Below are 25,541 nucleotides of genomic sequence, written 5' to 3' on the forward strand. Positions count from 1 at the left end.
ACTGAGCTCGGAGTGAGGCATCCAATGTGGGAAGAGAAATGGTGTCCTCTGCAAGAGCAGCCCGTTGTGCCCGTAACTACTGAGCTGCCAGCCCTGAAGCTTTCAGGGGAGTCTGTGACATGGGCCCTGGTGGATGTTTTAGATGGTTTCCTCCTTGTCCACCACCACTCAGTGAGCTCACAGAAATGCCACACCGTGAAGAACTGAGTCCACCAGCCCGTAGCCATACAAAAACCGTACATGGGAATCCTGCAGCCACAATCCCCTTGGGCAGCCTGGAAGAGGGCACCTCCAGTGGTTCCTCGGGACAGAGCCCTGTCCACTCCCACCCTCAATCTTGACAAACCATAACAAAACTCATGCTTGTTTGAGGTCATTGAATTTCGGGGTCACACATACACTGACCCCAGGCTACACACCTAAGAGGGCTTCAAGTTTTTTCAACAACCCTTGCTCCCGCTGCCCAGGCCTACCCACCGCCGCAGACAGAGCACTCCAGCCCGCTGGTAAAGTGTTGCTGTTGGGTTTCGTTTGGCTGGTTGTGTGTACACAGTGTATACAAGGTGAGTTGTACAGCGCCCAAGAAAGAGCAGGAGGACAAGGAGAGGTGGGAAGAGGGCAGAAGGGAGCGGGGACAGGACAGAGAGGCATTAAAAAATAGAACCACATTGAGAAGACAAAGAGGAGCCGGGCCGAGGGTGGGGGGTCAGATCGCTGTAGAAAAGGAACAGGAGTGGGCAGGGCGAGGGGAGTCTTCTCACCCTCCCTCTCCACCCCTCCCCCGCCCCAGGTATGTACAATAAATAAGATTAAAAATAATTAACAAGATGTTCGGCCCCTCCCACCCAACACCACACGCCCTCGGGGAGCAGCCTTTAGCAAAGATGTTGGCCTGGAGGGGGGAAGCTTGGGAGGGGAGAAGGGGTTCCCCAGCTCTCTCAAGCCACCCTGCCTCCCTCAACCATACATAGAATTTTCCTATACATTATGTACACGGTGGAGGGGCAGGGGCAATGGCTGTGTTGGGGGGGCTGGGCCAGGGGACAGGGCAAGTGTTACTAAATAGACATTTATACATATATATAAATAATTTCTCTGTACACGAGTGGGGGAGGGTGTGAAAGGGACTAAAGGGGGGCTGTGTGGACACACCCTGGCTGAGGACGACCCCTTCCCTCCTGGCAGCAAGGGAGCTTGTAGGAGTCAGCTCCGGAGGACAGTTCTGTCCAGTTCTCAGTCCGCGGAGGAGGGCTCCTCCTCACCAGGCCGAGTGTGGTCACCCGCAGCGGCTGTGGGCCTGTGCTTGGGCCAGCAGGTCACTGAAGGAGTCGAACAGCTGTTCTAGCCATGGCTGGTTCCGCATGCACTGCTGGACTACCTCCTCTTGACCCAGGTCCTCTGCACCACCCTCGATGGCCAGGGTCTGTGGGGAAGGACAAGGAGGCTGTGTAGGAAGAAATGGCTAGGGGAGGAATGGGACCTGGATGCCGGGACTGAGGAGGAAGGCTGGAGTGCCCGGATAGGAGAGGGGACTGAGGGGCTGGGTTGCTGCTCACCTGGTCTCGGCAGCGCAGAAACGTGTGGTACTTGTAGTGGTGCAGAGAGTGGTAGAGGGTGTAGTACCCCGACTTCTCCAGCTCCACCTTGAATTCCTGCAGACAGAGGAGCACATACATGCTCATACGCTCTGGCCAGCACCACTCCTCCTGGGGTCACCCTTTCTGGGCCAAGAGTCCTACCTGGGCCCGCACAACACTTCTCTTGAGCTTGCTGAGCGTCTTTCGGTTGTAGGGCTCCCCTGCAGGCCGCAGCCGCACGGCCCCCTCTTCGGGGGAGCCTTCTCCAGTCTGCTCCACCTGCAGCTGTGGGAACGTGTGCAGGGCATCCTGCGGGAAGCCAGAGGATCAGTGGCCACCTCCATGGACCTGCACTTCCACCCAACTCCAGCACTCAGATCCTTGCATCATGGAGGCCTCACTGTCCCCCAAGACAATTTCAGAAGACCTGCAGGTCTGTCTTGTCCCCTAAGCCTGGCTATCCTGCCCTTGTGATGCTAGCATGGCCTTAAATCTCACAAGTAGCACATTCTACCAATCTCTCTGTAACACCCCAAATTACGTGCTCTAGGAGCGGAGAGATAGCTCTGCTGTCTCAGACAACCCAGGTTCGGTTTCTAGCACCCACGTAGAGTGGCTCACAACTGCAGATATGGGGTATCTGAAGCCAGTTTCTGGTCTCCAGCTGAATCCGAGATGCAATACACACTCACACACTGTGCACTCTCATTCACAGTGCCAGCCTCGCCTATACCAGATGCTGTACATCCGACCCAGAACTAGCGAGACAGTACCAATCCCTGAGTTTTCTCTCCCCCCTTTTTCATAAAAAGACAGAATCTCACTGTTTGGCCCTGTCTGACCTTAAACCCACGTACTGGGACTGCAGGAACGTGCCACCACGCAGCTCCTTTTTAATCTTGTATCATGGCCTCATTAAGTTGTCCACGATGGCTCTGAGTTTTGATTCTCCTGCCCTACCTCCCACAGAACTGGGGTGACAGGTGTGTACAATCTGCTCTATACAGCAAGTTTCAATATAGCAAGGCTACCAAGTAAGACCCTGTCTCAACCAAACCAAAGCAAAGACCTAAAAAACATAGTAAGCAGAATCCTTAGAACCGGACAAAGTCCACCCTTTCTATCCCGGAATTCTCAGTGACAATCAACACTCCAAACAGGACTAGCCTCATGTCTACAGCCTGAACACTACCAAGCATCCAGCATGTCTGGATTAGCCAGTGCTGGGGATGGAACCCAGGGCCTCATGCTACCGAGTGTGTCACATCCCCTGTCCCACGACATTAAGACTAGAATCCTCAGCACTGTGTCAGCACTGGCCCTCAAGATTCTCAGGGTGGCCCTGGGATGCACCATCCAGCAAGACGGGCTATTCCAGAGGGAAGTGACAGGCAGGCATGAGCCCCGGGATTTGACAGTTCTGTCTCACAGGGACAGGAGACAGGTGATAGGGTGGCCAGACAAAAGCCTCAGGCCCAGGCATGGGCCTGTGGGGCTGCTGGGAAGCCAGGGGCCTCTCCGGCCTAGTCCTCGTCATCTCCAGAACAAGCCCAGGACAGCATTGCAATAATCCTTGCTCTAGGGGAGATACTCAAGTAACCTCCAGTTGCTGACAACCCACAGCCGGGTCTCCACACCTGATCTGTGCCCCATGCAATCCCCACTCAGGACCCCAAGCACCTGCAGAGCTGGGCTCAGTGACAGCCGCTTCAGGACCTTTTTCTTGTGCTCATTGAGGAGGCCATCAATCTTCCTCATGGGTGGAAGATAGAGTTCATCTGCAAGAGCAGGGGTGTCAGCAGACAGCAGCTCCCATGAACAGGGTTTGTCTGGGGTCCCCAAACCCCCTACTCCCCGAGACCACCGAGTCCAGCGCCAGAGTTCCTTCACAGGCTCCAGCTTTCCTCTCAAAGGACTAAGTGCCCAGTGACCATCCTTAGACCAATCCACAAGCCTCTCCCTCTCCCTCTCTCCTTAACCCTCCTCCCAGGCCCAATCCTCAGCTTCAGGAAGGCAGCACCACCCATAACTCCACATCCCTCCTCTGAGGTCCAGCCATCCTCCCAGGTCCAGCTCACCATGCGTGTCTTCCAGGGCCTGGATCATGTCTGGGTCCAGGGCTGTGCTCACCAGCATCTCCACATAGCTCCTGTACATCTCCCGCATGGCCCGGGTCTTCAGCAGCCGTCCTGGAACTGCCCGCTCTGCGGAGAGACGGGACAGAATCATTCTGAGGTTACCGTGCAGGAGACACCACTTCCAACGGCAAGGAATCATGGTGCGGACCCTAGCTAGGAGGGCACAGGGGAGGCCTTGTTAAGGATGCCTCGATGACTGAGTTCAGAGGACAAAGTGGCTTAGCTTCTCCAGGCTGGAAAGATATACTCAAGGTCCCAAGAGCAGAAGACAAGAGTCTAACTCAGCGTGGCCCATGAAAACCCATAGAGGGCTGGTGAGATGGCTCAGTGGGTAAGAGCACCCGACTGCTCTTCAGAAGGTCCAGAGTTCAAATCCCAGCAACCACATGGATCTGACGCCCTCTTCTGGAGTGTCTGAAGACAGCTACAGTGTACTTGCATATAATAAATAAATCAATCTTAAAAAAAAAAAAAAAAAAAAAAAGAAAACCCATAGAAACAAAGCTACCAAAACACTGAATCAAGACTGCTGCAGAGAGTGACGGTAACCACCCTGGTGACTTAAACTCAGCACTTGGAGGCAGAGGCAGGTAGAGCTCTGTGAGTTCGAGGCCAGCCAGAGCTACACAGTGAGACACAATTAAAACAAATGTACCAAAACCAGAGGTCAGAGGTCAAGGCTGAGGTTGCGCTTGGTTGGTGGAGTATTGATCTAGTACACACCAACAAAGCCCTGGCTTCCATCCCCAGCACCAGACAAACTACGTGATGATGGTGGCATGAATGGGGAGGTAGATCAGAAAGAAGTCCATAGCAAGTTACAAGGCAGTCTGGGTGACATAAGACTGTCTCAACAAAAAGAAAAAAGAAAAAAGGAGGGAGGGGGGAGAGTGAAAGGAGAGGGAGGAGACAGAGGGCCACTTTCATAGCTGAATACAGACTACATTAAGAAATTAAACTGGAGGGGGAGGGGCTGGAGAGATGGCTCAGAGGTCAAGAGCACTGACTGCTCTTCCAGAGGTCCTGAGTTCAATTCCCAGCAACCACATGGTGGCTCACAACTATCCATAAAGAGATCTGATGCCCACTTCTGGAGTGTCTTAAGACAGCTACAGCGTACTTACATATAATAAATAAATCTCAAAGAAAAAAAAAAAAATTACACTGGGGATTGGAGATGGCTCAGGGGTTAGAAGCACCGACGGCTCAAGCGGACCCAGCTCACAACCATCTGCACTTGGAGATCCAACGCCTTCGTCTCCAGTGCACCAGGTATACACATGGTGCTCAGACATACAGGCAAAAGACAAACACACAAAACAAATATACATTTCCTGCAGTCCTTCCAAGGTGTGACATGCTAACCATTTATAGCCACACCTAGGAGAATAGGGGCCTTCCTTCTGGTGCTATTTTGGAGACAAGACAACAAGCCTGTGTAGACAGGCTGAGCCCTCTAAACTCATGGCAATCCTCCTGCCCCATATTGGGGTCATCACCCTGAGCTCCAGGGACACAGCAGAACGTCCAGATGACAGGGAGGTCCTGTGGTGCCAACTCTAGGCGAGATTCTCCTTCAGGAGCTACCCGCAATGAGGCCCATGCTACAGGCAAGGTCAGCAAAGAGAGGGTCATGCCTTTCTCAGGTCACCCAGGACGTCAGATGAAGCACCACTGTCTCTGGGCCTAGGATAGAGCCTGGTCCAACATCTGTGCCAGGCCTAAGAACCAACCTGTTATTAACCCAAATCACCCATCGATGGACACAGAGGGCACCGCGGGCTACACTGGAGTGATCACGCGCCCAGGCTCCCTCCTGATGCCATTTTCCTCATCTGTGGATGATGTTTAAATTCTATTCGTTTATTTAAATAAATTCTGTAACTCTCATTTATTCTGTAGTACAGGATGTTCGAACACCGAGTTATATCTTAGCTTTATTTTATTTTGAAAACTCTTTTTTTGTTTTTCTGGACTTTTTTTTCCCCTTGAAACCAAGTCTTCCTACACAGCTCTGGAACTCACTCTGTAGACCAGGCTGGACTTGAACTCAAAGATCTGCCTGCCTCTGCCTCTCTGGTACTGGGGGTTAGAGGCGTGCGCCACCACTGCCTGACTTCAACATGGCTGTTTCTACTTGTTCTTTTGAGCCAGGATCTCACTGCGTAGCTTTAGCTGAACGGGCTGCAGTTCAGGCTGGTTCTGAACTTTCGTAAGTCCCCAGCTGCTGTCTGGCATGATGACAGCCTCTGCCAGCAGGCCTGGCCTCCGGAGGGAGATCCAGCATCAACCTCTTACGGCTGTCCTGAAAATGTAGCAATGCACCAAGGCCTTAGCAGACACACGCTTGTTACACAGGGAAGGAACTGTCAATTGCTCATTTCTATCATCACTCCACTTGGTAGAGACAACCCGCAGTCCTCAGGCTGACATCACCCTGTCCCCTTCTTAAGGCCAGAGTTCCCTCCCTATGTGACCCCCATGCCTGCAGCTGCTGGAACCTACCATCCTCGCTGGGTGCGCCAGGGGAGGACTCGGAGTCTGATGAGCTGCCCCCAGGACCATCACCGGCGGAGGCATTACCCACTGCTTCCTTCAGCCACTTCTTCCTCTTCTTTGGAGGTGGCTCGGCCTTCACCTTCGAGGGCCTGGCTTTGGGCAGCCGGGAGGTGGTGGACTGTCCTGTGGCCAGGCTCCGGTCAGTCCGCATTTGACGCCCACTGGCGCCTCGTTCACTCCGCAAAGGCCGGGTTACCCTTTCCTTTTCCTTTTCCTTCTCCTTCTCTTTCTCTTTCTCCTTCTCCTTCTCCACAGGTCGGGGTGGGGATGGCTTCTCTGGGGCAGGGGGCTCGGGTACAGCAGGCTCGGGTGTTGGCTCTGGAGGCTTCTCCAATGTCATCTTCTCAGGGGTCTCAGGCTTGGGAGGTGGGGCTTGGACCTTAGACGGAGGTGCAGAGTTGCTCCCAACAGGGGTCGGGCCCTTGGTCTGCCCAGACCGTCTAGAAAAGGACGTGAGAGACCGTCATCAGCAGGCTCAAGACTCCCACCCCCACGCCCTGGGACCCTGAGGCCTATCCCACACTGCTGACTGTTCTTTATGCTTTCTTCCTTTTGGGTGGGGAGGTCCCTGCTCTCCTTACCTCTCTAAACCTCTCTTCTCTTTCCTTTCCCTGGGTCCCCACCTCCCTGGGTATGTCTGTCTCCCTCCCTCTGGGTCCCTGTTCCCCTCTCTGGGACTGCACCCCCCCCATCATGGGTCTCCTGGCTCTATTTCCCTCATGACAAGCTCCACCTCCTGGATGTGGAGCCAGCTCCACACCTTGCCCCTCAGGGATCCTCCTCCCCCCATCAGTACCTGACTGGCAGTGGGGGCCGGTGCCAGGGTTTTCTGGCGCACACCCTCACGTAATCCTTCTTGTTGACATTCTCCAAGAACTTCACGTAGAGGCGCTGGTACCGGTTTTTTGCGTCCCCAAAATAACCCAAATACTGCGGAGAGAGCAAAGGCTGTGAGAACTGGCATGCATTACCCATCCACCTCCAGCGATGGAGGCCATGCCCTGGGCCATGCAGAGAGGGACCCCAGGACTGAGCATTCTCCCCCAAAGTCCACCCATTGGCTTACATTGCTGGTGGCACAAAACTGCCTCTGGCCATCCTTGATCTCTGGAGTGAATTTCTGCAGAAGGGCCTTCTGAACACGCCAGATGGGTGGGGGCTCCCGGCCGGTCTGCAGGGCCAGCTGAGGAGGAGGAGACCAAGGAGACCTACAAGGTTACCCTCACCCCTGCCCTGCTGGAGACTTCGTCCCTCACACCTCTAATCCTAGCACTCAAGCTGAAGCAGAAGGATTGACGCAAGGGTGAACTGACCTAGACAATACTGCAAGGTTATTACAGAGACAATAAACAACAAAAACAACCGAAGACCCATCTACCCGTCCCAAGCAAGCACCGCCCTGGACTGGATTCAAGATTCCCTCAGTCCCAGACTGAAGCCTGATCTTACCCATGTTTCCCTAGTATCTGGCTAGAATGTTCCTTTTTTCCAGTGCTGGGGCCAAACCCAGAGCCTTTTGTGTATTGAGGCACTGCTGACCCAAGCCCTCACCGATGAAAGCAAGGCACACCCTTGAGCTACACCCCCAGCCAACTCCCTCAGTCTCCCCAAGCTGGCCTCCTTCCTTCTGGCTTAGCCCAGTGTGTGCACAGGAGGAGGCAGAGGGCACCGTCAGGCCTAGCCTCCTGCTAACTCGAGCTTCCGCTTACGCCACAGGGTTTCAACTTTGTTATTTAGGTAGGACAAACTCTGAACACCCATCCACCACTAGTGACACATGAATATTTACTAGACCCAGAGTCATAGCGGCAAAGACTTACAGCCACGGTCTCTACCAGCCAGCATCCTGCCTCCCCTCACTTCTGTATGTGAATTTTACCAAGACCCTCTCTGTGCCTCCTGTTCAGCCGACTGTTAGAAGCATTCTTTGCACTCATGTGACTCATCCAAGAGCCATTAAAAAAAATAAAAAATAAAAAATAAAAAGCATGTGTAAGTAAACCGCACCAGTTCAAACATCTAGCATGCAGGCCTCAATATCAGAGCTAGTACTCACAGCAGACATCACTAATAGATCCCAGATCTTGACACATCTGAATACAGAGCTAAAAGGCAGACATGACTAATCAATAACTTCTGATGATATAAATAGGAAATTGAGGTGGGGGTGGTTGGGGAGGACCTTGGTTAAGAGGCAAAAGTTGGAGCTGAAGAAAGCTATTAAGAAAGCTTTCCATTCTTCTGAGTTCAATTCCCAGCACACATGTTAAGACAGGTCCCAAATGCCCATGACTCTAGCTGGCCTCCGAGAGCCTGCACACACACATATCATACACTTATACACAGATAAAAACAAAATAAAACAAATTTTTAGAGAAGCAAAAGACAATCCACTCAGTCCGTTCTGTCAGGGGCACGGCCTGAAGGGACCATCTAGCAACCAGGAAGAAGGCCTGACCATAAACCAGATCTGCCAGGAGGCTGACCTTTGACCTCCAGTCTCCAAAGCTGGGAGGACGAAGTATGTTGTGTTTATAAGCCACAAGCTATGGGCGCTACTGTAGCTGAGTGCAGCAGTCTGAAGGTGACAGGGACAAGGGCAAGGCTGTTCATGAGGCACTTCAGAGCACAGACAGCAAGACACAAATGCACACACAACACACACTGATACACCCAGACAGACACATACACACACAGACAACACACACACACACACACACACACACACGCACGCACACACAGGAAAACAGAAGGGGAGCATCAGCTCTGCTTCTTAGGAGGCTAAGGCAGGATTGAGAGATCAAAGCCAGCCTTGGATACATAGTAAGGAAACTTTTATCTCAGAAAGTGAAGAGTTCAGGGGATGTAGTTGAATGGTAGAGTGCCTACCCTAATCCTGCAGTAAGGAGTTAGAGGCGTGGCTCAAAGACAGAATTCCCACAGAGAGGCTGGGGTGTGGCTCAACCTGCCCCAGGAAACGCCCGGTGAAGCACAACAGAGACAGGCCGACCTAGAACTCAGAGATCGACCCATCTCTGCCCCCACTGTCTGGCCTAGGCTGGCCCTTCTGACCCATCCTCTGACGTCCTCCATCCCAACACACAGGCTTCACATGAAGAGGGTCACAGAATTGATAAACACAGGGACAAAACCCTCAGTGCCCCAGAGGCCAGGTGTGGTACTGCTCGCCTTCAATTCCTGCATTTTGGGAATCTAAGAAAGAAGCCAGGGACTCGAGGTCCAGGTCAGCCTAGGTGACGGACTGTGTCCAAGAATACCCCCTGAAGCCGGGCATGGAGGCTCCCACTGCTAAGCCCAGTCCCCGGGAGGCAGAGGCAGGAGGATCTCTCCGAGTTCAAGGTTCGCCTGCTCTACAGAGTTCCAGACACCAAGGGCTATACAGAGAAGCCCTGTCTCGAAGGAAAAGCAAAATAAAAGATCTCCCCAAAAGAGGTGATGGATACTTGACAGGGCAAGACAGGCCTGGGTGACACAGGAATGCAGAGATGAATGATATGTGGTTACTACAAAGATTACAGATCAACTGGTCCAAAAAAAAAAAAAAAAAAAATCAGATGATTGATTAATCATGTCTGCCTTTTAAACTGTGCTCAGAAGTATCAAGATCTATTGGTAATGTCTGCTTTGAGTACCAGAACAATAAGGGTGTTTGCATGCCAAACTATACACTCTTAGTGTGGTGAGATCTGTTTCCACACCCTCAGTTGTTTTTTTTTATGACCCTTGGGTTATATGCCTGTAAAGAAGGAGTTCTAACAACTTGCTCAATAGGAAGCAGAGAGAGAGAGATACAGGTACCCCGAACTCCAGTCCTTTCTTCTTAGCTCCCACATGGCACCCATTCCTCTTTCTCCATGACATCACCGGCTAGGTCAGAAGTCCCCCCAAAATAAGTGTACTTCAGACCACATCTGAACAGCTCAACTCCAGAATACTCCTTCATCCCTCGATCCCAAACACAGCCTTTCTGCCTGGCAGGGGAACAGTGTTTGTGGTCTCTCCCAACCCTGCCTACAGGGCATCAGACATCTCTACGTCTGCAGCCACGTCACAGACTTTGAGCCCGTGGGTACACGCCCCCATAGACTTTCTTGCCCAATCAATGAATGAGAACACAGAACTCACTGTTCCGGTTCTTCAGAGACTTCCAGGAAGCCTTTCTGGGGCTTCCTCATCAGAGTCCAACCTCTGCTCCTCTGGTCTTTTCCAAATGGGCTTTCCGTCTTCCTCTGAAACCCCCTTCCTATTCTTCATTCTTAGTTTTGTTGTTCTATGTCTGTGAGTGGGATTGCGCACCCAAGTGCAGCACCCCTGGGGGCCATGAGACCGCCCTGGTGCTAGAGTTAGCTGTGGTTGTGAAGAACCAGGCTGAACTCAGTCCTCTCCAAGAGTGGACGCACTCTAAATCACAGAGCCATCTCTACAGCTCCCTATTTGCATTCTGCAGGAGTGACCCCAGAAATTGCAGCCTTCTGTTCTCCCCATTCTATGAGGCTTGCGCATCCAGGCTCTCTCCTTGTCAATCATCTAACCGACCATACCCAGTGACTGACGACTGACGAGGAAATGGCCCATCTCAGAGACCCTTATACTGAGAGGGCCAGCTCCCTGCAGGACATCTGACTGTAACAGCCAATCACTAATCTCCATCTTGGTACCTAAGGATGAGGGGACCAATCTGATTGCTTTTTAAGAATGTGACCTATGTATGATAAGCTAAGCATGCGCTGCGGCTCACAACAGGAATGTGAACAGGTGAGCCACACACACCCAGGTATGGTATTTAAGAAGAAAGGTGAGCTGGATCCAGTGACCTAGAACTCTACGTAGCCAAGGCAGCCTCCACCTTGTAGCAACCCGGCCTCAGCTGCCTAAGGACAGGGACTGTAGGATGAGCCACCGTGCCTTGAAAGGCAAGGAAATGTCTTGTGTGCCAGAGTTCAAGGCCACTCAGAACAACACCATTACGATGAAACAAAATAAAAAAGGTGCCACCAACAGGAAGGCAGTCATGGACAGTGGTGACCAACACTGCTCATTAGGTCTGAAACTTATGCCCAGTGGCTTCTTCATCTCCCTGATGACCACGGGCCCCGCCAGCAAAAACTCCATCTTCAAGAACAGCCACGGTCCCAAGTCCTCCATGTTCCCAGTCCCACTCATGCCCAGCCTCAAACGCTAGCATCTCTACAAACCCGCTACACTCCACACACAGGGCCTTGCAAAGGCCATTCCTCTCAGAAGACTGTCACAACCTTCTCAAGAGCTGGGTCGCAGTACCATTTTTCTTTAACAGACAATGAGATTAAAGCAGCCAGTGACTGTCCAATTTGTGAGCTAGTTAGCCACACAGGTTTTCTGAGTTTCTTTTTTGGTTTTTTAAGACATGGTTTCTCTGTGGAACCCTCGCTGTCCCGGAACTCATCTTGTAGACCAGGCTGGACTGCTAAGAGCTGGGCTTAAAGGTGTGTGTGTGTCCCGTGCCAGGCTCCAGCGCCACATAGCTCTTCAACACTTGAATCCAACTCATTTAACCAGAATCTCAGATAAATAAAATATACAAGGTAGGAGCTGGAGAGATGGCTCAGTGGTTAAGAGCACCGACTGCTCTTCCAGAGGACCTGAGTTCAATTCCCAGCTCACATGGAGGCTCATAACCAACTGTAATGGGATCTGATGCCCTCTTCTGGTGTGTCTGAAGACAGCTACAGTGCACTCATATAAATAAAAATTAATAAATCTTTAAAAAAAAGAATATGCGCCGGGCCTGGTGGCGCAGGCCTTTAATCCCAGCACTCGGGAGGCAGAGGCAGGCGGATTTCTGAGTTCGAAGCCANTGAGTACCAGGACAGCCAGAGCTATACAGAGAAACCCTGTCTCGAAAAACCAAAAAAAAAAAAAAAAGAATATGCGCCATTTTAGGAATCCTTCATTTAGCCCAACGAAGCACCACCAACATTATGGAATGTAAACTTCCCTGGAGATGCTTAAGATATTTGAATAAATGTATTCAAATGGCTAATTTCACCTGATTGTTTTTTATACTTGTGGAAATAAGGAAGTTTAAAATGTCATTTCATATACTGAGGATGTATCTCAGCGGTTACAGCCCCTGCCTAGAGTCCCACAGTGAAGAGCTGGGATGTGACTCAATGGTAGAGACCCTGCCGAGAATTCCCCGGGAAAGGTTCCAGAAATGGAACTCAAGCCATCAGATTGAGACAGGCGCCTCTATCTCATGAACCATCTCACTGGCCCTAGTTTTTATGAATTCAACAATATAAACTCATAAATATAAATATGTGTACACACACAGGCACCATGGTACAACTCTACGCTGGATGACAGCTTGTGTGAATCTGTTTTTTCCTTCCACCTAGGAATCAAACTAGGGATCAAACTCGGGTCCTTGACAAGTCCCTTTCCCTCCGGAGCCTCGTTGCTGGCACGAGAGCTCACAAATTAAGCTAGGCTGAGTGGCCAACAGGCACCCAAGGGATCCAGTCCTGAGCACTGGGATTGCAAGTAGATACCACCACAGAGAGCTCGAGGGATGGAACGCAGTAAAGCCCCCATACCTGCAAGGAGACGTCCCTAGCTTCTGCTTCGTTTGAAATCTCAAGTCCTAGGCTGACCTCAACTCCGTTATGTGGCTGAGGCTGACCTTGGACTCCTGCACTGGTTCCACTTGCCAAGCGCTGGGAGTCGTGGGCTCAGTCAAGGACCTTTCCAACTCAGCCTCAAAATGACATTGCCCAGATGATTGGTGGGGGGCGGGGGATGCCAGAAAGAGAATCCCGGCAAAGCTGATACACAACCTCTGCATTTTCCTGAATATTTGACAGCCCAGGACCCGGGGGAGCTCCTGTCATCAGCTGTGGCGGAGCCAACTGAGGCTGGGGCATGACAAGATGGCAGCCCAGCTCCTAAGCAGAAGTATAATGGAATCTAGTGAAGCCCACGCAGGACACACCCACCCTGCTCACCTCTAGGAGTCTGACCCCACTGGAAGGTATGGTCCCAGGGCTCTGTGCCCCTGCCGTCGCTCACACTTGAGTAGTATTTTAAGCATCGGAGTCCTTGCCTGGCCCTTCCCTGACCCACACCAACTGGTCAGTAGGATCAGATGGATGGCCCTGGCTCCTGTCCCAGTGCTGGTCAGTGAATGGGGCCCTTCCAAAGGCCCACTGGCCTGTCTGACCTGCAAGATGGAGCTAGAGAAGGTACTGCTCTGAACCCTGTTCACCAGGGTTAGAAAACCGGCAGGAATAGTGAAGGAAGCTTGTAATCTGCCCAGGTTACACACACAGTGAGGCTCAGGTCAGCCTCGGGAACTCAGTGAGACCTTGCCTTAAACTCCCAGTGTACTAAAAACAAAACAAAACAAAACAAACAAACAAACAAACAAAATACCCAACAAAACAGAAACAACTGTTAGGTCCACCTCTCAAAGGATTCTCAAGAAATAATAGCTTCTGTACTTGTCATGAATTCAATCTAATATCCAGTGGACTGCAGAGAGACAGCCAAGACTCGACACACAATGTGCACAAAGGCACTGGTTGATCCCACCACCGCCATGCCAGACAGCTTCCCAGGGCCAACAACAGAGAGGTGGCAGCCTGCTGGGTACCAGCTCTGCTTCCCGGGATCCTCTGCCATGCCCTCCCATGGGCAGGATCCAACAGATTCTTGACCAACTTCTCGCTGGGGTATTCTACACAAGCATTTTATTGCTGGGTCCTACTCTCAGGATCCTCTTAATTCTGATTCAGCTAGATAAGCCTATGAACCAAAGATCCTAGAGGCCACCCAAACTTTTGGGGACAAGGTAAGCAGCAACTTGGTTTATACTATTGGTTATTCATATTTGTGTGCTACCACTGGTGTGAAAAATACCCTTAGGTGGTATGTTGCTAAGAAATATTAATTTACAAAACCAGAAGCCAGACATGGTGGTGTACATTTTTAGTCCCAAAAGTCAGAAGGCAGAGGCAGGCAGATAAATCTCTGTGAGTTCAAGGCCAGCCTGGTCTACACAATGAGTTCCAGGACAGCCAAAGCTCTGCAGAGAGTAGACCCTGTCTAAGAAAAGAAAAGAAAAGAAAAGAAAAGAAGCAGACAAACAAAAAACCAAACTGGGCTGTTACCAGGTGTGGCGGTACCACAGCCATGAAGCCGAGGCAGGACTGCGACACCTTTGAGCCCATCCTGACCTACTCAGTGAGACACAGACCACGGAGAACAGAGTGACCTCCGCCTCCAGGACTGTCGGTCTCTATCAACAGGCCATGAACTACCCCTGAGCTACATTCCCAGTTGTTTCTTTTGTTGTTCTTTTGTTTTTGTTTTGTATTTATTTCGTAAAATTTTCCAGGATGGCTTTTAATCTACTCTGTAACATAGGACGGTCTTGGACTTAGGACCTTCCTGTAACAACTCCAGAACCTGTTACGGAGGACTGACACCAGCAGGGCCAGATCTACATCAAAAATTTAAAACCCAGGGCTGGTGAGATGGCTCAGCAGGTAAACGCACCCATTTGCTCTTCCAAAGGTCCTGAGTGCAAATCCCAGCAACCACATGATGGCTCACAACCATCCGTAACGAGATCTGGCGCCCTCTTCTGGAGTGTCTGAAGACAGCTACAGTGTACTTACATATAATAAATAAATAAATCTTAAAAAAAAAAAAAAAAAGAATTTAAAACCCAACCCGGCAGTGGTGGTGCACATCTTTCATCCCAACACTTGGCATGCAAAGACAGGCATCTTGAATCCTGGTCTGAGGCCAGTCTGAGTCTTATCTACAGAGTGAGTTTCAGGACAGCCAAGCCACACAGAGAAACCCTGCCTCAAATCAAACCAAAACTACAAAAACCAACAAAGCTCAGGCTGCCACAGAGTGAGTGAGCATCCTTAAGCAGGTAACTGTTATACCACCTACAAGTTACACGTAACTGCATCCGGCTGATGGCAGATATGTAAATGGGAAAGAATATAACCCCTGGTTGGTTCCCCTCTGATTCTAAGTCCCCGAGAAATGGAATGACTAAGCGACTGATTCTGAACCCTCAATGCTACAATTGTCTTGCCAGGCAAGGTGCGCCTACTGGTGTATTAGTGGCATGAAGGTTATGGGGGTAACTAACTGGATTTGTTGCATGATCTATATGAGAGAATTAATGCCTAGCCCTACAAATCTGGCCAAGTGCCCAGGGCTTGACAAGCTCTATGGCCCTACAAATGGACACACAATCACACAGCCTTCTACACTCGTATCAATGTCCACAGTTTGATGCTGCTCTCAGCCTTGGCCAGAGAAGCCTCTCTGCCATGGGCAGAACTTAATGCAGACTAAAACCCGGTAAAAGCACTGAAGGATTGATTCTCAGCCCTAAATAGTACATTTGTACCAACTCCATGACGGCTCTGGGCAGGATGAAGGAGAGCAAATGTCCTCGCCCACCCCTCCTATCAGCCAAGTGAGACCGTGAACACCAAAGCAGCCGAGCCAGCCCACCTCCTCCGCCTGCACCCCAACCCGGACCGGCCTGTCCCTCGTCAGCTGCTCAGTCAGTGGCTCCATCTGGGGACCATGCTGAGGCTCACCTTGAGGGAGGGTATGTCCTCTGCACGAATGACGAACTCATCTCGCTCCCGGAAGATGCCCTCTCCACCACTCTCCCCCGCCTCCTCATCTGTCTCCCCGCACACCGCTGCCGTCTCTTGCTTCTTGGCCAGGTGCAAAGGCCGAGCGTCTGGAGGTTCGGGGTCCTCTGGAGATGGGGCAGGAGGCTCCTCTGGAGGGGCAACTGGTGGGACAGTTGTGGGTGCTGGCGGGGGCGGTGGAGGTGGTGAGGGCAGTGCTGGTGGAGGTGGTGGCGGTGGTGGAGGAGGTGAGCTAGCCACAGGAGTCACCAGTGGGGTAGGTGAGGGCAAGGCTGGAACTGGGGGTGGGGGTGGGGGTGGGGGGGGGGGGGGGGGGGGGGGGGGGGCCGGCTGAGGTGTTGGGGCAGGAGGCGGAGTGGGTGGGGGCTTCTCCTCCAGCAGCGGGGGCTCTGAGAGAGGGAGAGAAATAAGAAAAGAGTCAGCAGGTCTACTGCCATTCATTGACCATGTATGTAGCCCAGGCTGGCCTTCAATCAGATTTTCCTACCTCAGTTTAAGAGCTAGTTAGAATGACAGTCCTGTGTCACTATGCCCGGCTCTACTAACCTTACAAATGCTGTGTCCCTAACAGCAACTTAGCCTACAGCACATCCACAAAGCCATGTGCCCTACTAAGGGTAGACAGCAAAGACAGTCATGACTCTCCTGTAGAGGTCCCACTTCTTGGTCCAGTTCTAGGTCCTTCTGTGAGACCACCACCGTAGTTCCAGCAACTACAAGGAACTCCTTTTTTTTTTCTTTTGGTTTTTTTTTTTTGTTTGTTTGTTTGTTTTTTAATTTTTATTTATATGAGAACACTGTAGCTGTCTTCAGACACACTAGAGGAGGGCATCGGATCCCATTATAGATGGTTTTGAGCCATCATGTGGTTGCTGGGAATTGAACTCAGGACCTCTGGAAGAGCAGTCAGTGCTCTTAACTGCTAAGCCATCTTTTCAGCCCCTACAGGGAACAATTAAGACCTATCTCATTGTCCTCATGCCACTGTCAGTCCTAACTCGGAAGCTCTCTTCCCTGACTCCCAAGCTCGCAGTCCCTCCTAGATATTTACCAGCTTCACAAGCCATCCCTTGTCTCCTCTATCAGCCATTCGATTTTCTAATGCTACAGACATTTGCCGAATTACGTGTGCATGTCTGTATACGATGTATCTACAGGGCCTACAGAGGCAGAATAGGGTACCAGATTCCCTGGAACAGGAATTACAGGCACTGGATGTGGGTGCTGGGAACCGAACCTGGGTCCTCTACAAGAGCGGGAAGCAGTCTCATCCACTGAGCCATCTCTCCAGTCCCCCTAACTATGTTTACTAGTAATAGAACCCAGGTTTTTCACTCATTAAGAAAACACCAGGCCAGGCCGGGCGTGGTGGCGCACGCCTTTAATCTCAACACTTGGGAGGCAGAGGCAGGNGGATTTCTGAGTTTGAGGCCAGCCTGGTCTATAAAATGAGTTCCAGGACATCCAGGGCTACACAGAGAAACCCTGTCTCGAAAAAAAGCAAAAAACAAAAAACAAAAAAGATACTCCTCTAGGTAATGGTGATACACGTTTTAGACCCAGGACTTGGGAGAACGGCAGATCCATGAGTTCAAGACCAGCCTGGTCTACAAAGTGAGTTTCAGGACTGCCAGGGCTACACAGAGAAAACCAAAAATAAAAGTTTGATTTCCTGTCAATCGGTCAATCAGGAAATCATCTTTGTGAGGTGTGCTCTTCTACACACCAGAAAAAAACCTTGAAATAGTGCGTAACCTGAACAACTTCATCTGCTGACTCCAGTAAGCCTCACACAGATCACCTCTGAGGACTCACCGGGTGTGCCATTGCTGTGGCTGCTGGGCATGCTGGGCAGGCTTGGGAGAGGGGGTGGACCGGAGGCTGTAGGTCCAGTGTCTAAAGGCGGCTCCTCTGGTGCGGACGCGTCCTTAGGGCCTGCGAGGGGTGGGTCGTCCAGGGCCGAGATGGCTGAGGAAATGCTCTCCTGCAGGTCTCGGTTCTTGGCCACAGAGTCTTCTTCATCCGAGGAGAAGGAGGGCAGCGTCTCGAGGTTGCGCTTCAGCTCTTCGTCCAGCCGCTTGCAGGGGGAAGGGCAGCCAAGGCCCAACCCTTCGCTCTCCGCAGCCTCTAATGCGCCTCCCAGGCCAAAAGGACCAGAAGGTGCCGGGTGCGGCACAGTGGGCACGGTGGGTGGTGGGGGCTGCAGGCCTCGGGTGGGCACAGAGGCTGGCACGTTCTTAGGGGGGCTTAGCGGTGGTGTCAGGCCAGCTTGGTAGAGTGGTGGGTGCCGCTTGCCTGACTTGAGAAAGTCAAGGAAGGATGCCATGAACCCTGACTTCATCTCCGGCTGTCTCTCCTCTACCTCCTTGATCTTGGCCTCAATTTTCTCCCGGGTCAGGTTGGAATCCAGGCTGTTGTGGTCTACACCGGAGATGACATCATTGGAAGGTGCTCCCAGACCCTCACCAGCCTTGGGCACAGACAGCTTGATCTAGACATGGGGATAGCAAAGTGTCACGGTCCAGGGGCCCACCCTCCAGGGATCCACCCGAGTGCCGCATCCCCCACCCCCACCTCGCTTTAGACCACCTCCAAATTCCTGCAACCAATCTGTGGAGTCTCAGATTTCAACACAACTGACTGTACTTAAGGGACAGGAGGCCAGGCCAACAGACCCTCCCAGACCCAGACCTTCCCCAGTTCTCAGACCCACAGGTTCTGAATGCCAGGCCATCCCTCCATACACACGACTTCAGAACTTGAGTCCTGCCACCCTGTCTGCACATGAGCATCACATTACAACTTTTATCTCATGGAAACACCGGAATTCTAGGTGACTCTCTGGAGCTTTTTAAGGAGACCACCACGACTCTGATGATGCCTAGGGTACTGGACACCTCCAGTCTCAGACAGTCCAGCCCAACCTCTCCCACACCCAGTCCCCCTCACCTTAAGCGGCTTCAGGGGCTCCAACCGGGTACCTCCCATTTCCTCAGCCTTCCTGCCTCTGCCCCTGCCCCGGCCCCGAGGTTTCTTGGCCCCATCAGGGGTGATGGAGGCTGAGGCTGGCCCAGCCATGGCAGGGCCCTCCAGTGGACGAATCCTGGGCCTCCCCCTGGGTCGGGGAGGGCCGTCGCGCTTTGCCTTGGTGGGCTTGCGGCCACGGCGACGAGGGCCGTCAGGACCAGGGTTGGGTGGGCAAAAGTCTATATCTCCCAGGGGTGAGAGGGCTGGTCGGGAGCGACAACTAGACACCAGATCGGGCAGGCGCCTTGGGTTTAGGCGGATATCTGCGGGCACGTCGGCTTTGTCCTCATCAGCCTCGAACTCATACTCCTGTGCATACAGCTTCTTGGGCGTCTGAAAGGGGGGATCTCGGCGCCGGAGCAGGTGAAATGAGGACGTCTTCAGCAGCTTCTTTGGCTTGGTTGAACAGAAAATGGGCGAGGTGAGGCCACCCTTGGGCTCAGAGACAGGTGGTGGCGGCGGTGGTGGTGGCGGCGGCGGCGGTGGCGCTGACTGGTGTGGCCCGCTCTGGATCAGGCCCAGTGGCTCTGCATTGACTGTGGAGGGAAGCTCAGGAGGTTTACTGGGATCCAGACCCAGGCCTGGGGTCCCTGGTCCAGTTCCAGACGCCCGGCCTCCACAGTAGGGTCCATAGGGATCGTAAGCAGTGGGACCAGGGGGTGGACCAGCACCAGTCTTGGGGTCTCCATCATCTTCGGTCTGTCCGGCCTTGCCATAGTCATCGGCTGCCCCTCCACCAAACATCTCCTCCATGGTGGGAAAAAAGCTGCGCTCCTCGTCCTGAAGCAATGAGTCGGGGAAGCAGATAGACGTGAGGGGCACAAACCGCGGTGCCTTGGTCCCTTGAGGGCTAGGGCTTCTGTAGGCGCCTGCAGGATCTTTGCCCTCCGAGTTAGGTGGTCCCACGCCGGTGTCCCCAGGTCCTGGCGGCAACGGTTCCAGGGCCCCGAGCAGTTCTTGCATGGCTCCGGGAGGCTCCAGACTCTCCTCAGGTCGTAGGCGAGGACTTGGGGCTGTGGGCTCCAGGCCGTGGCCACGGAGGTGGGCTTCAAGCTGCAGAGGCATAGGTGGTGGGGGTGGGGGCGGCGGCTGGGGCGCCCCATCCCGGGTGCCTGGTTCAAGGAGGTGGACACCGACTTTGGGGGCGCTGGGTGAGGGGCTGGGGGCATGGCTGAGCACAGAAGGGAGCAGCTGGGGAGGAGGTGGAGGCAGCACCATGGGAAGGTCAGGACCTCCAGCCTCCAAGAGTAGGCCGTGGGGCGCTGGCTGGGCTGCCTGGGCCGAGGGTGGTGGGGGAGGTGGGCTCTTCTGCAAGAAGGCTCCCAGCTCCTTGGCACCGGCTCCATAGTGAACGACTGAGGTGGCTAGTCCTTCGGGAGTTCCGCCACCCCGTTCCGGCCCCTTCTTCTTGTCCTTCATCCTCCCCAGGCCCAGCTCCAGAGCGGCCGTGGCACCCTCATCCAGACTGGCACTAGTCCGGATGACGCTCTGCAGGTGGTACCTCTGGGGATCTTCCTTGGCTAATTCGTACGGTGTGCCTGGCGCTCCTCCAGCTCCACCACTGCCCCCGAGTCCCTTAGAGGCATCGGCAGGCCCGTCCTCACCCACCAAGCCGTCTGCCCCTGAGGTCCGAGGTGGGCTAGGTGCCTGAAGCAGGTGCTGAATGAGAAACTCCTCGTCTTCCGTGCGCTCGGCGGCACCACCGCCAGGGCCGGCAAGCAGCTCTGAGCCGTCACCTTTTCCCTTGTAGCCACCTGCTCCAGCTGCATAGCTGCTAGCTCCAGGGGGCGCCAGGAATGGAGCCGAGGCTAAGACTGAACTTAAGTATTTGCCAGGGGCTCCTGGTGAGCCAACACCAGGGGGGCGGCCAGTAGCAGGCGGTGACTGGAGGGGTCGGATAATATGAGATGGGCTGGCCTCCCCACCACCTCCCAGAGAACTGGGTCCCCAGCCGCCTCCATGGCCTGAGAGAGCAGGGGAGTGACCAGTACTGTAGCTGAGGGAAGGGCTGGCTGTGGGCAGCCCCTGTGAATGGGCAGCTGGCCCCGGGTAAGGCTCACTCTGTACCCCATACAGCTGACCCTGAAGCTGGTCTGGAGAGTAACTCTGACAGGTAGCCAGGCCAGGAGGCGGGGGACCACTAGGGGGCTGCGGAGGACCCCCAGAATAGCTAGGGCCTTTGCTTAAGTCCTGTGCTTGACCCCCTCCAAATCCTTGCCCGTAGGCCTGGGGGCCCAGAAGCCCTTGGGGCTGGCCAGGGGAATACGCCTGGCTCCCAGCCCCGCCAGCCCCAGAGGCTTTCCCGGCGGCATAAGCAGCTGCAGGTCCACCCAGGCTCTGACACTTGGGAGTGGCGGTGGATCGAGGTGGTGGGGGCCTGGTGGCACCCCCCGTAGCTGGTCCGTAACCTCCCTTACTTGTCTTGTAACCCGGGGACTGGATGATGGGGCGGTACCCACCCCCACCCCCAGTCGCACCTCCCCCAGCAGTCTCCGGGCCTGTAGCCCGGCCAGCTGCTCCAGCTGTGGCTCCACTAGGCCCACCCTTGCTAGGTTCTCCAGCACCCGGAGAAGGTTCCCCACCTCCCAGAGGGCTGCAAGCCAAGCTGGCCCGGTGGCCCATTGAGGGATAGCTGCCTCCGCAGCTCAGATAGTGCTGCAGGGAATGGGCTGGTGGCGGGGGTGGTGGGGGCTGGGCACTGGCCGGCCGCTGATAATGTTTGATGACTGTGTCCTGTCGGGGCAGGGCCCGCTCCGGCGGTGGACCCGGGGCAGCACCCGAGAAGTTGTAGAGCTGGGGGGACGAGGGCTCGGCAGCCGTGGCAGCAGAAGAGGAAGCCAGCAGATTGAACTGAGTCGGGAGGTGGCGGGGAGGTGGAGGTGGATCTGGGGGACCAGGACGGTAAGGGGGAGTCTGAGCAGGACCGAGGCCAGCAGGCCCCAAGACACCACCCCCTGCCAGGCGCTCGAAACCCAATGAAGAGGGCACGGTAGGTGCCTGGGAGGGCTTCAGGTGGAGCACATCATGAGGGGACAAGAGCCCATTAGCAGGAGGACTGAAGGGTGGATCCTGGAGGCTGAGGGATGAGGGCACTGGGAAGGGGCGGCTGCCGAAGGAAGCCGGGTGCTGGTAAGCAGACAGGGCAGAGGAAGACGGGAAGGTGCTGGAACCCGGGAGGGCACCAGAGATGAAGAGTTCCGTGGGGCCCGGTGTGTGCATGGCTAGGGATGAAGGAGAAGACAGAGCGGTCAGAGCGGACCACAAGACAGCCCTTCTCCAGCCCGCTGGAAACAGCACTTACCTGTCTGCCAGGAAGGGCTTCGGAACTGGGAAAGGAGAGAGGAGGCAGAAGGGCCAGGCTGGGGGCCCCGAGACTCCAGGGCCGAGATGAGGTTCATGACGGAGGCGTCGGGCCCTGCCGAGCCCGCGTGGTGGAGGCCAGTGTCAAAAAGTCCAGAGAGGCCTGACAACGGATAAGTGAACAAATCAGCCAAGAAGGGGGCGGTGGCTGGGGTGGGACAGACGGACTGGGAAAGCGCTAAACCAGGCTCAGTTCAGAAGAGGACTGGAGGGAGGGGCCAAAGATAAGCAAACAGATGCAGGGCCCCTCGACTCAGTTTTCAGGAGGCTGAGGCAGGAGGATCAGACCTTCAGAGACAATCTGAGTAACTCCAAGAGACCTTGTCGCACTTATTAAAGTAAAGAAAGGAAGGAATGGGGGAGGGGGTGACGCTATGTTAGCCTCCGGGTGGGATTTCCAGCACCTCAGAAGTACCAAAGAAAAGTCAAACGAGAAGGGGAAAAAAGGGGGCAAGAGTCAGAGTCAGGAAACAGGGACGGGGACGACAAGGGCAGCCTGCACTGCTTTAAACATCAGAGGTGTGGGCAGCAAGGATGGATGAGGTTACTCTAAGCAAAAGGGGAGGGCCAAATAATTGGAGGCAATAGGGAAGAAAAAGGAGCCAGCCAGCCAGGAGACTCCCACAGGGAAAGAAAAGACTGGGGGTGGGCTGGAGGGAGATTAAAAGCCTGGAAGAGAAGGTGGGATCGGGGGCCCCTGATAGGTGGCAGCCAATAGGAGGCGAAGGGGCGGAGCCATGACGGGCCTGACGAATCCGGCGCGAGATAAAGCCTCGGAGGCAACCAATCAGAGGAGAAGTAGCAAAAAAAGAGGTCCAGGACCCAGAGCAAGGCCAATTAGCAGGGGCGGAACTTTCGGCAACCAATCAGATATCTTAAAGGGCAGACCGGCCCCAGCCCTCCAGGATGGGAGCCCGTACCTGCAGGGTGGTGGTTGGTGGCATAGCTTTGTAGTGGGTGGGGGGCCGCATAGGCCTGGCGATGCAAGATGTCTGTTTCTGGGTGGGAAGTCCGGGAGCTGCCGTAGACCAAGCTGGGAACAAGAGAGAGATGTCAGAATATTCTCTCGAGCTACCCTCCGGGAAGGGGGCTAGGAGGAACTTCTCAAGTGACTGGAGGTGTTACTCCAAAGAACCCAGAGATAACACTAGGGAATCCAGTTATCCCATGGCGGGGGCGGGGGGGTGTAAAAATGCCATTCTGGAGCACTTAAAGAGTCCCACGTTTGCAAACACGGGCATGCAGGGACACACTAGGGACGGAGAAAGTCGGCGGAAGTATCTACAGTAGTCAACGTGAAAGGTGGGGTCCTCCCTTGGAGTCCTCCCATGCCACAACAGATCCAAAGGTCCAACATGCAGGGACACTGCAGGGACACAGGGGCAACCCTGGACCCGCTGAAACCACAGACCCTCAATTAGGAAAGGAATCCAGCCAGGCCATGAGCAGAAGGTAGCTTGTGTCCCAAAGGGCAAGGGGAGAAGGTGGGGAGGGGACAGGACCCAGGGAAAGTCCCAGGTACAAGTAGTGACACGAATTCACTGCATCCCCAGGGGCTGAGGTTCAAATGCACCGGCCTAAGCAAAGCCAGATGCGTGTACAAACAGGAGTTCAATTCACCCGTGCAGAAGAAAAGGTCCCGAGTGTCAAGTCCCACTCTAAAAATTTATACACGCTGGGGGAAAGCCAAGTGTCAGAGGGTGAAGGGCAGGTGAGTGAGGACACAGATTAAACTGCAAGAGGCAGGTTCACGGGTGAACACGAGGCTAGCCACGCGTGCACAGGGCCCAATCTCACACACACAAACACAAACGGGGAAGAGACACGACTCTGTTCCAGAAAGGGCCCAAATCCGTGGCCTTGCACCAGAGGGCAAACAGCACGCCATCAACCAGGATTCACAGCTTTGAGCAAGGTGGGGAGCAGAAGGGGGCGTGTCCCTAATCTCAGGACCCCCCCAACACACAGAATCCTAGTTTAAGAAGGGGGCGGGGCCCCTTGCCCACTCTGCGCGGGGAATTTCTTGGAGGGGGGAGGGACCGAGTGGCCCGGCCTCCTGCAGCCCCGGAACAATAGGACCTTGGAGGGGGTGCAGCCCCCCAGGTCTACGAGCTGATTCTCCTTTCCTCCCACCTTTGCAGTTGCAGAGCCAGGGGCGCCCGGGGGGAGGGGTCAGCAAGCCGGGAATCCAAAGATGGGGGGCAAGTCCAGGCCTTGCTTCGCCAACCCTTCCCATCTTCCCAAGGCCTTCCCGGTTCGAATTTGTTTTTGCGCCTCGCCTGCTTCGTTTCTCTCTTTAGCAAGCCGGAGCTGGCTTTGGCGGAGTTTGCAATTTGCAAACTGGGGCGGCGGCGTTGTTACAAACCCAAAGAAGGCCGCTCCCTTGCAAAAATCGGAGGGGGAGTTGGCGATGCACGCGTTGCCGAGCGGGCCCCAGGCCCAGGCCAGGCAGGAATCCCCCCACCTCTTGGCCCATTTCTCTAGGTCCCCCTCAGCTCCTTACCTAGCTTTCGCTGACCTCTCGTAACTCCATCCCGCCCCGGCGCCGAGCGGGTCCCCGAAGCCGGCGCTGGGGTAGTTCCTGTCCATGAATTGGCCGCGGTGGAAATTGGGGGGAGGGGGAGGGAGGGGGGAAAGGAGGGGGAGCGCGCGCGCTCTCCTCCGCCGCCGCTCCCTCCGCTGCTTTTTTTCCTCCCTTTCTCTTTTTTTTTTTCTTTGCGGCCACCGAAGGCCCGGGAAGGCCCCGGGCGGGGGAGGGAGGGGGCAGGGACGGAGGGGCGGGCAAAGGAGGGGTGCAGCCGCTGAGCCAAGGAGGGGGGGTTCCCCCTGGAGGAGGGAAAGGGGGGAGGAGGGACCCCGCTGTCTCCGCCTTTGCCCCGGCGCTTGCAAGAGAGAAGGGGGACGCGCGCTCCGGAGGGGGCGTCCCGGACGGCCCCGGAGTGGGTGCGGGCGCTGGGTGCTCGCTCTTTCGCCTCCGCCGCCGCCGCCTCCTCCTCCTCTGCGCTCACGGTGCAGCCATCTTTGCACAAGGCGGCAGGGGGAGGGGGGAGGGGAAGGGGGGCGGGCGGCGGGGTGTCTGGCTGCGCTCCGCTTCCTCCCACAATCCCGTGCAAATGTAAAAAAAAAAAAAAGAGAGAGAGAGAGAGAGAGAGAGAGAGAGAGAGAGAGAGAGCGAGCGAGGGAGAGAG

The 25,541-nt window shown here is 54.4% G+C and overlaps 1 protein-coding gene across 1 annotated transcript; it reads right to left on the minus strand.

Annotated features, from left to right (window-relative positions):
• Nucleotides 1-507: 507 nt before the first annotated feature.
• Prr12 (proline rich 12) lies at nt 508-25,384 on the minus strand. Its single transcript, XM_021191219.2, has 14 exons — nt 24,857-25,384; nt 23,274-23,386; nt 22,295-22,456; nt 18,916-22,214; nt 17,782-18,457; nt 15,907-16,355; nt 7,341-7,457; nt 7,071-7,204; nt 6,221-6,714; nt 3,656-3,781; nt 3,258-3,355; nt 1,740-1,886; nt 1,557-1,652; nt 508-1,423 (listed from the first exon to the last, which is right to left on the minus strand). The coding sequence occupies exons 1-14, from the start codon at nt 24,940-24,942 to the stop codon at nt 1,277-1,279; spliced, it is 6,144 nt and encodes a 2,047-aa protein (XP_021046878.1). The 5' UTR covers nt 24,943-25,384; the 3' UTR covers nt 508-1,276.
• Nucleotides 25,385-25,541: the final 157 nt, after the last annotated feature.

The sequence above is a fragment of the Mus pahari genome, chromosome 1 (genome assembly GCF_900095145.1).
Source record: "Mus pahari chromosome 1, PAHARI_EIJ_v1.1, whole genome shotgun sequence".
NCBI classification, from domain to species: Eukaryota; Metazoa; Chordata; class Mammalia; order Rodentia; family Muridae; genus Mus; species Mus pahari.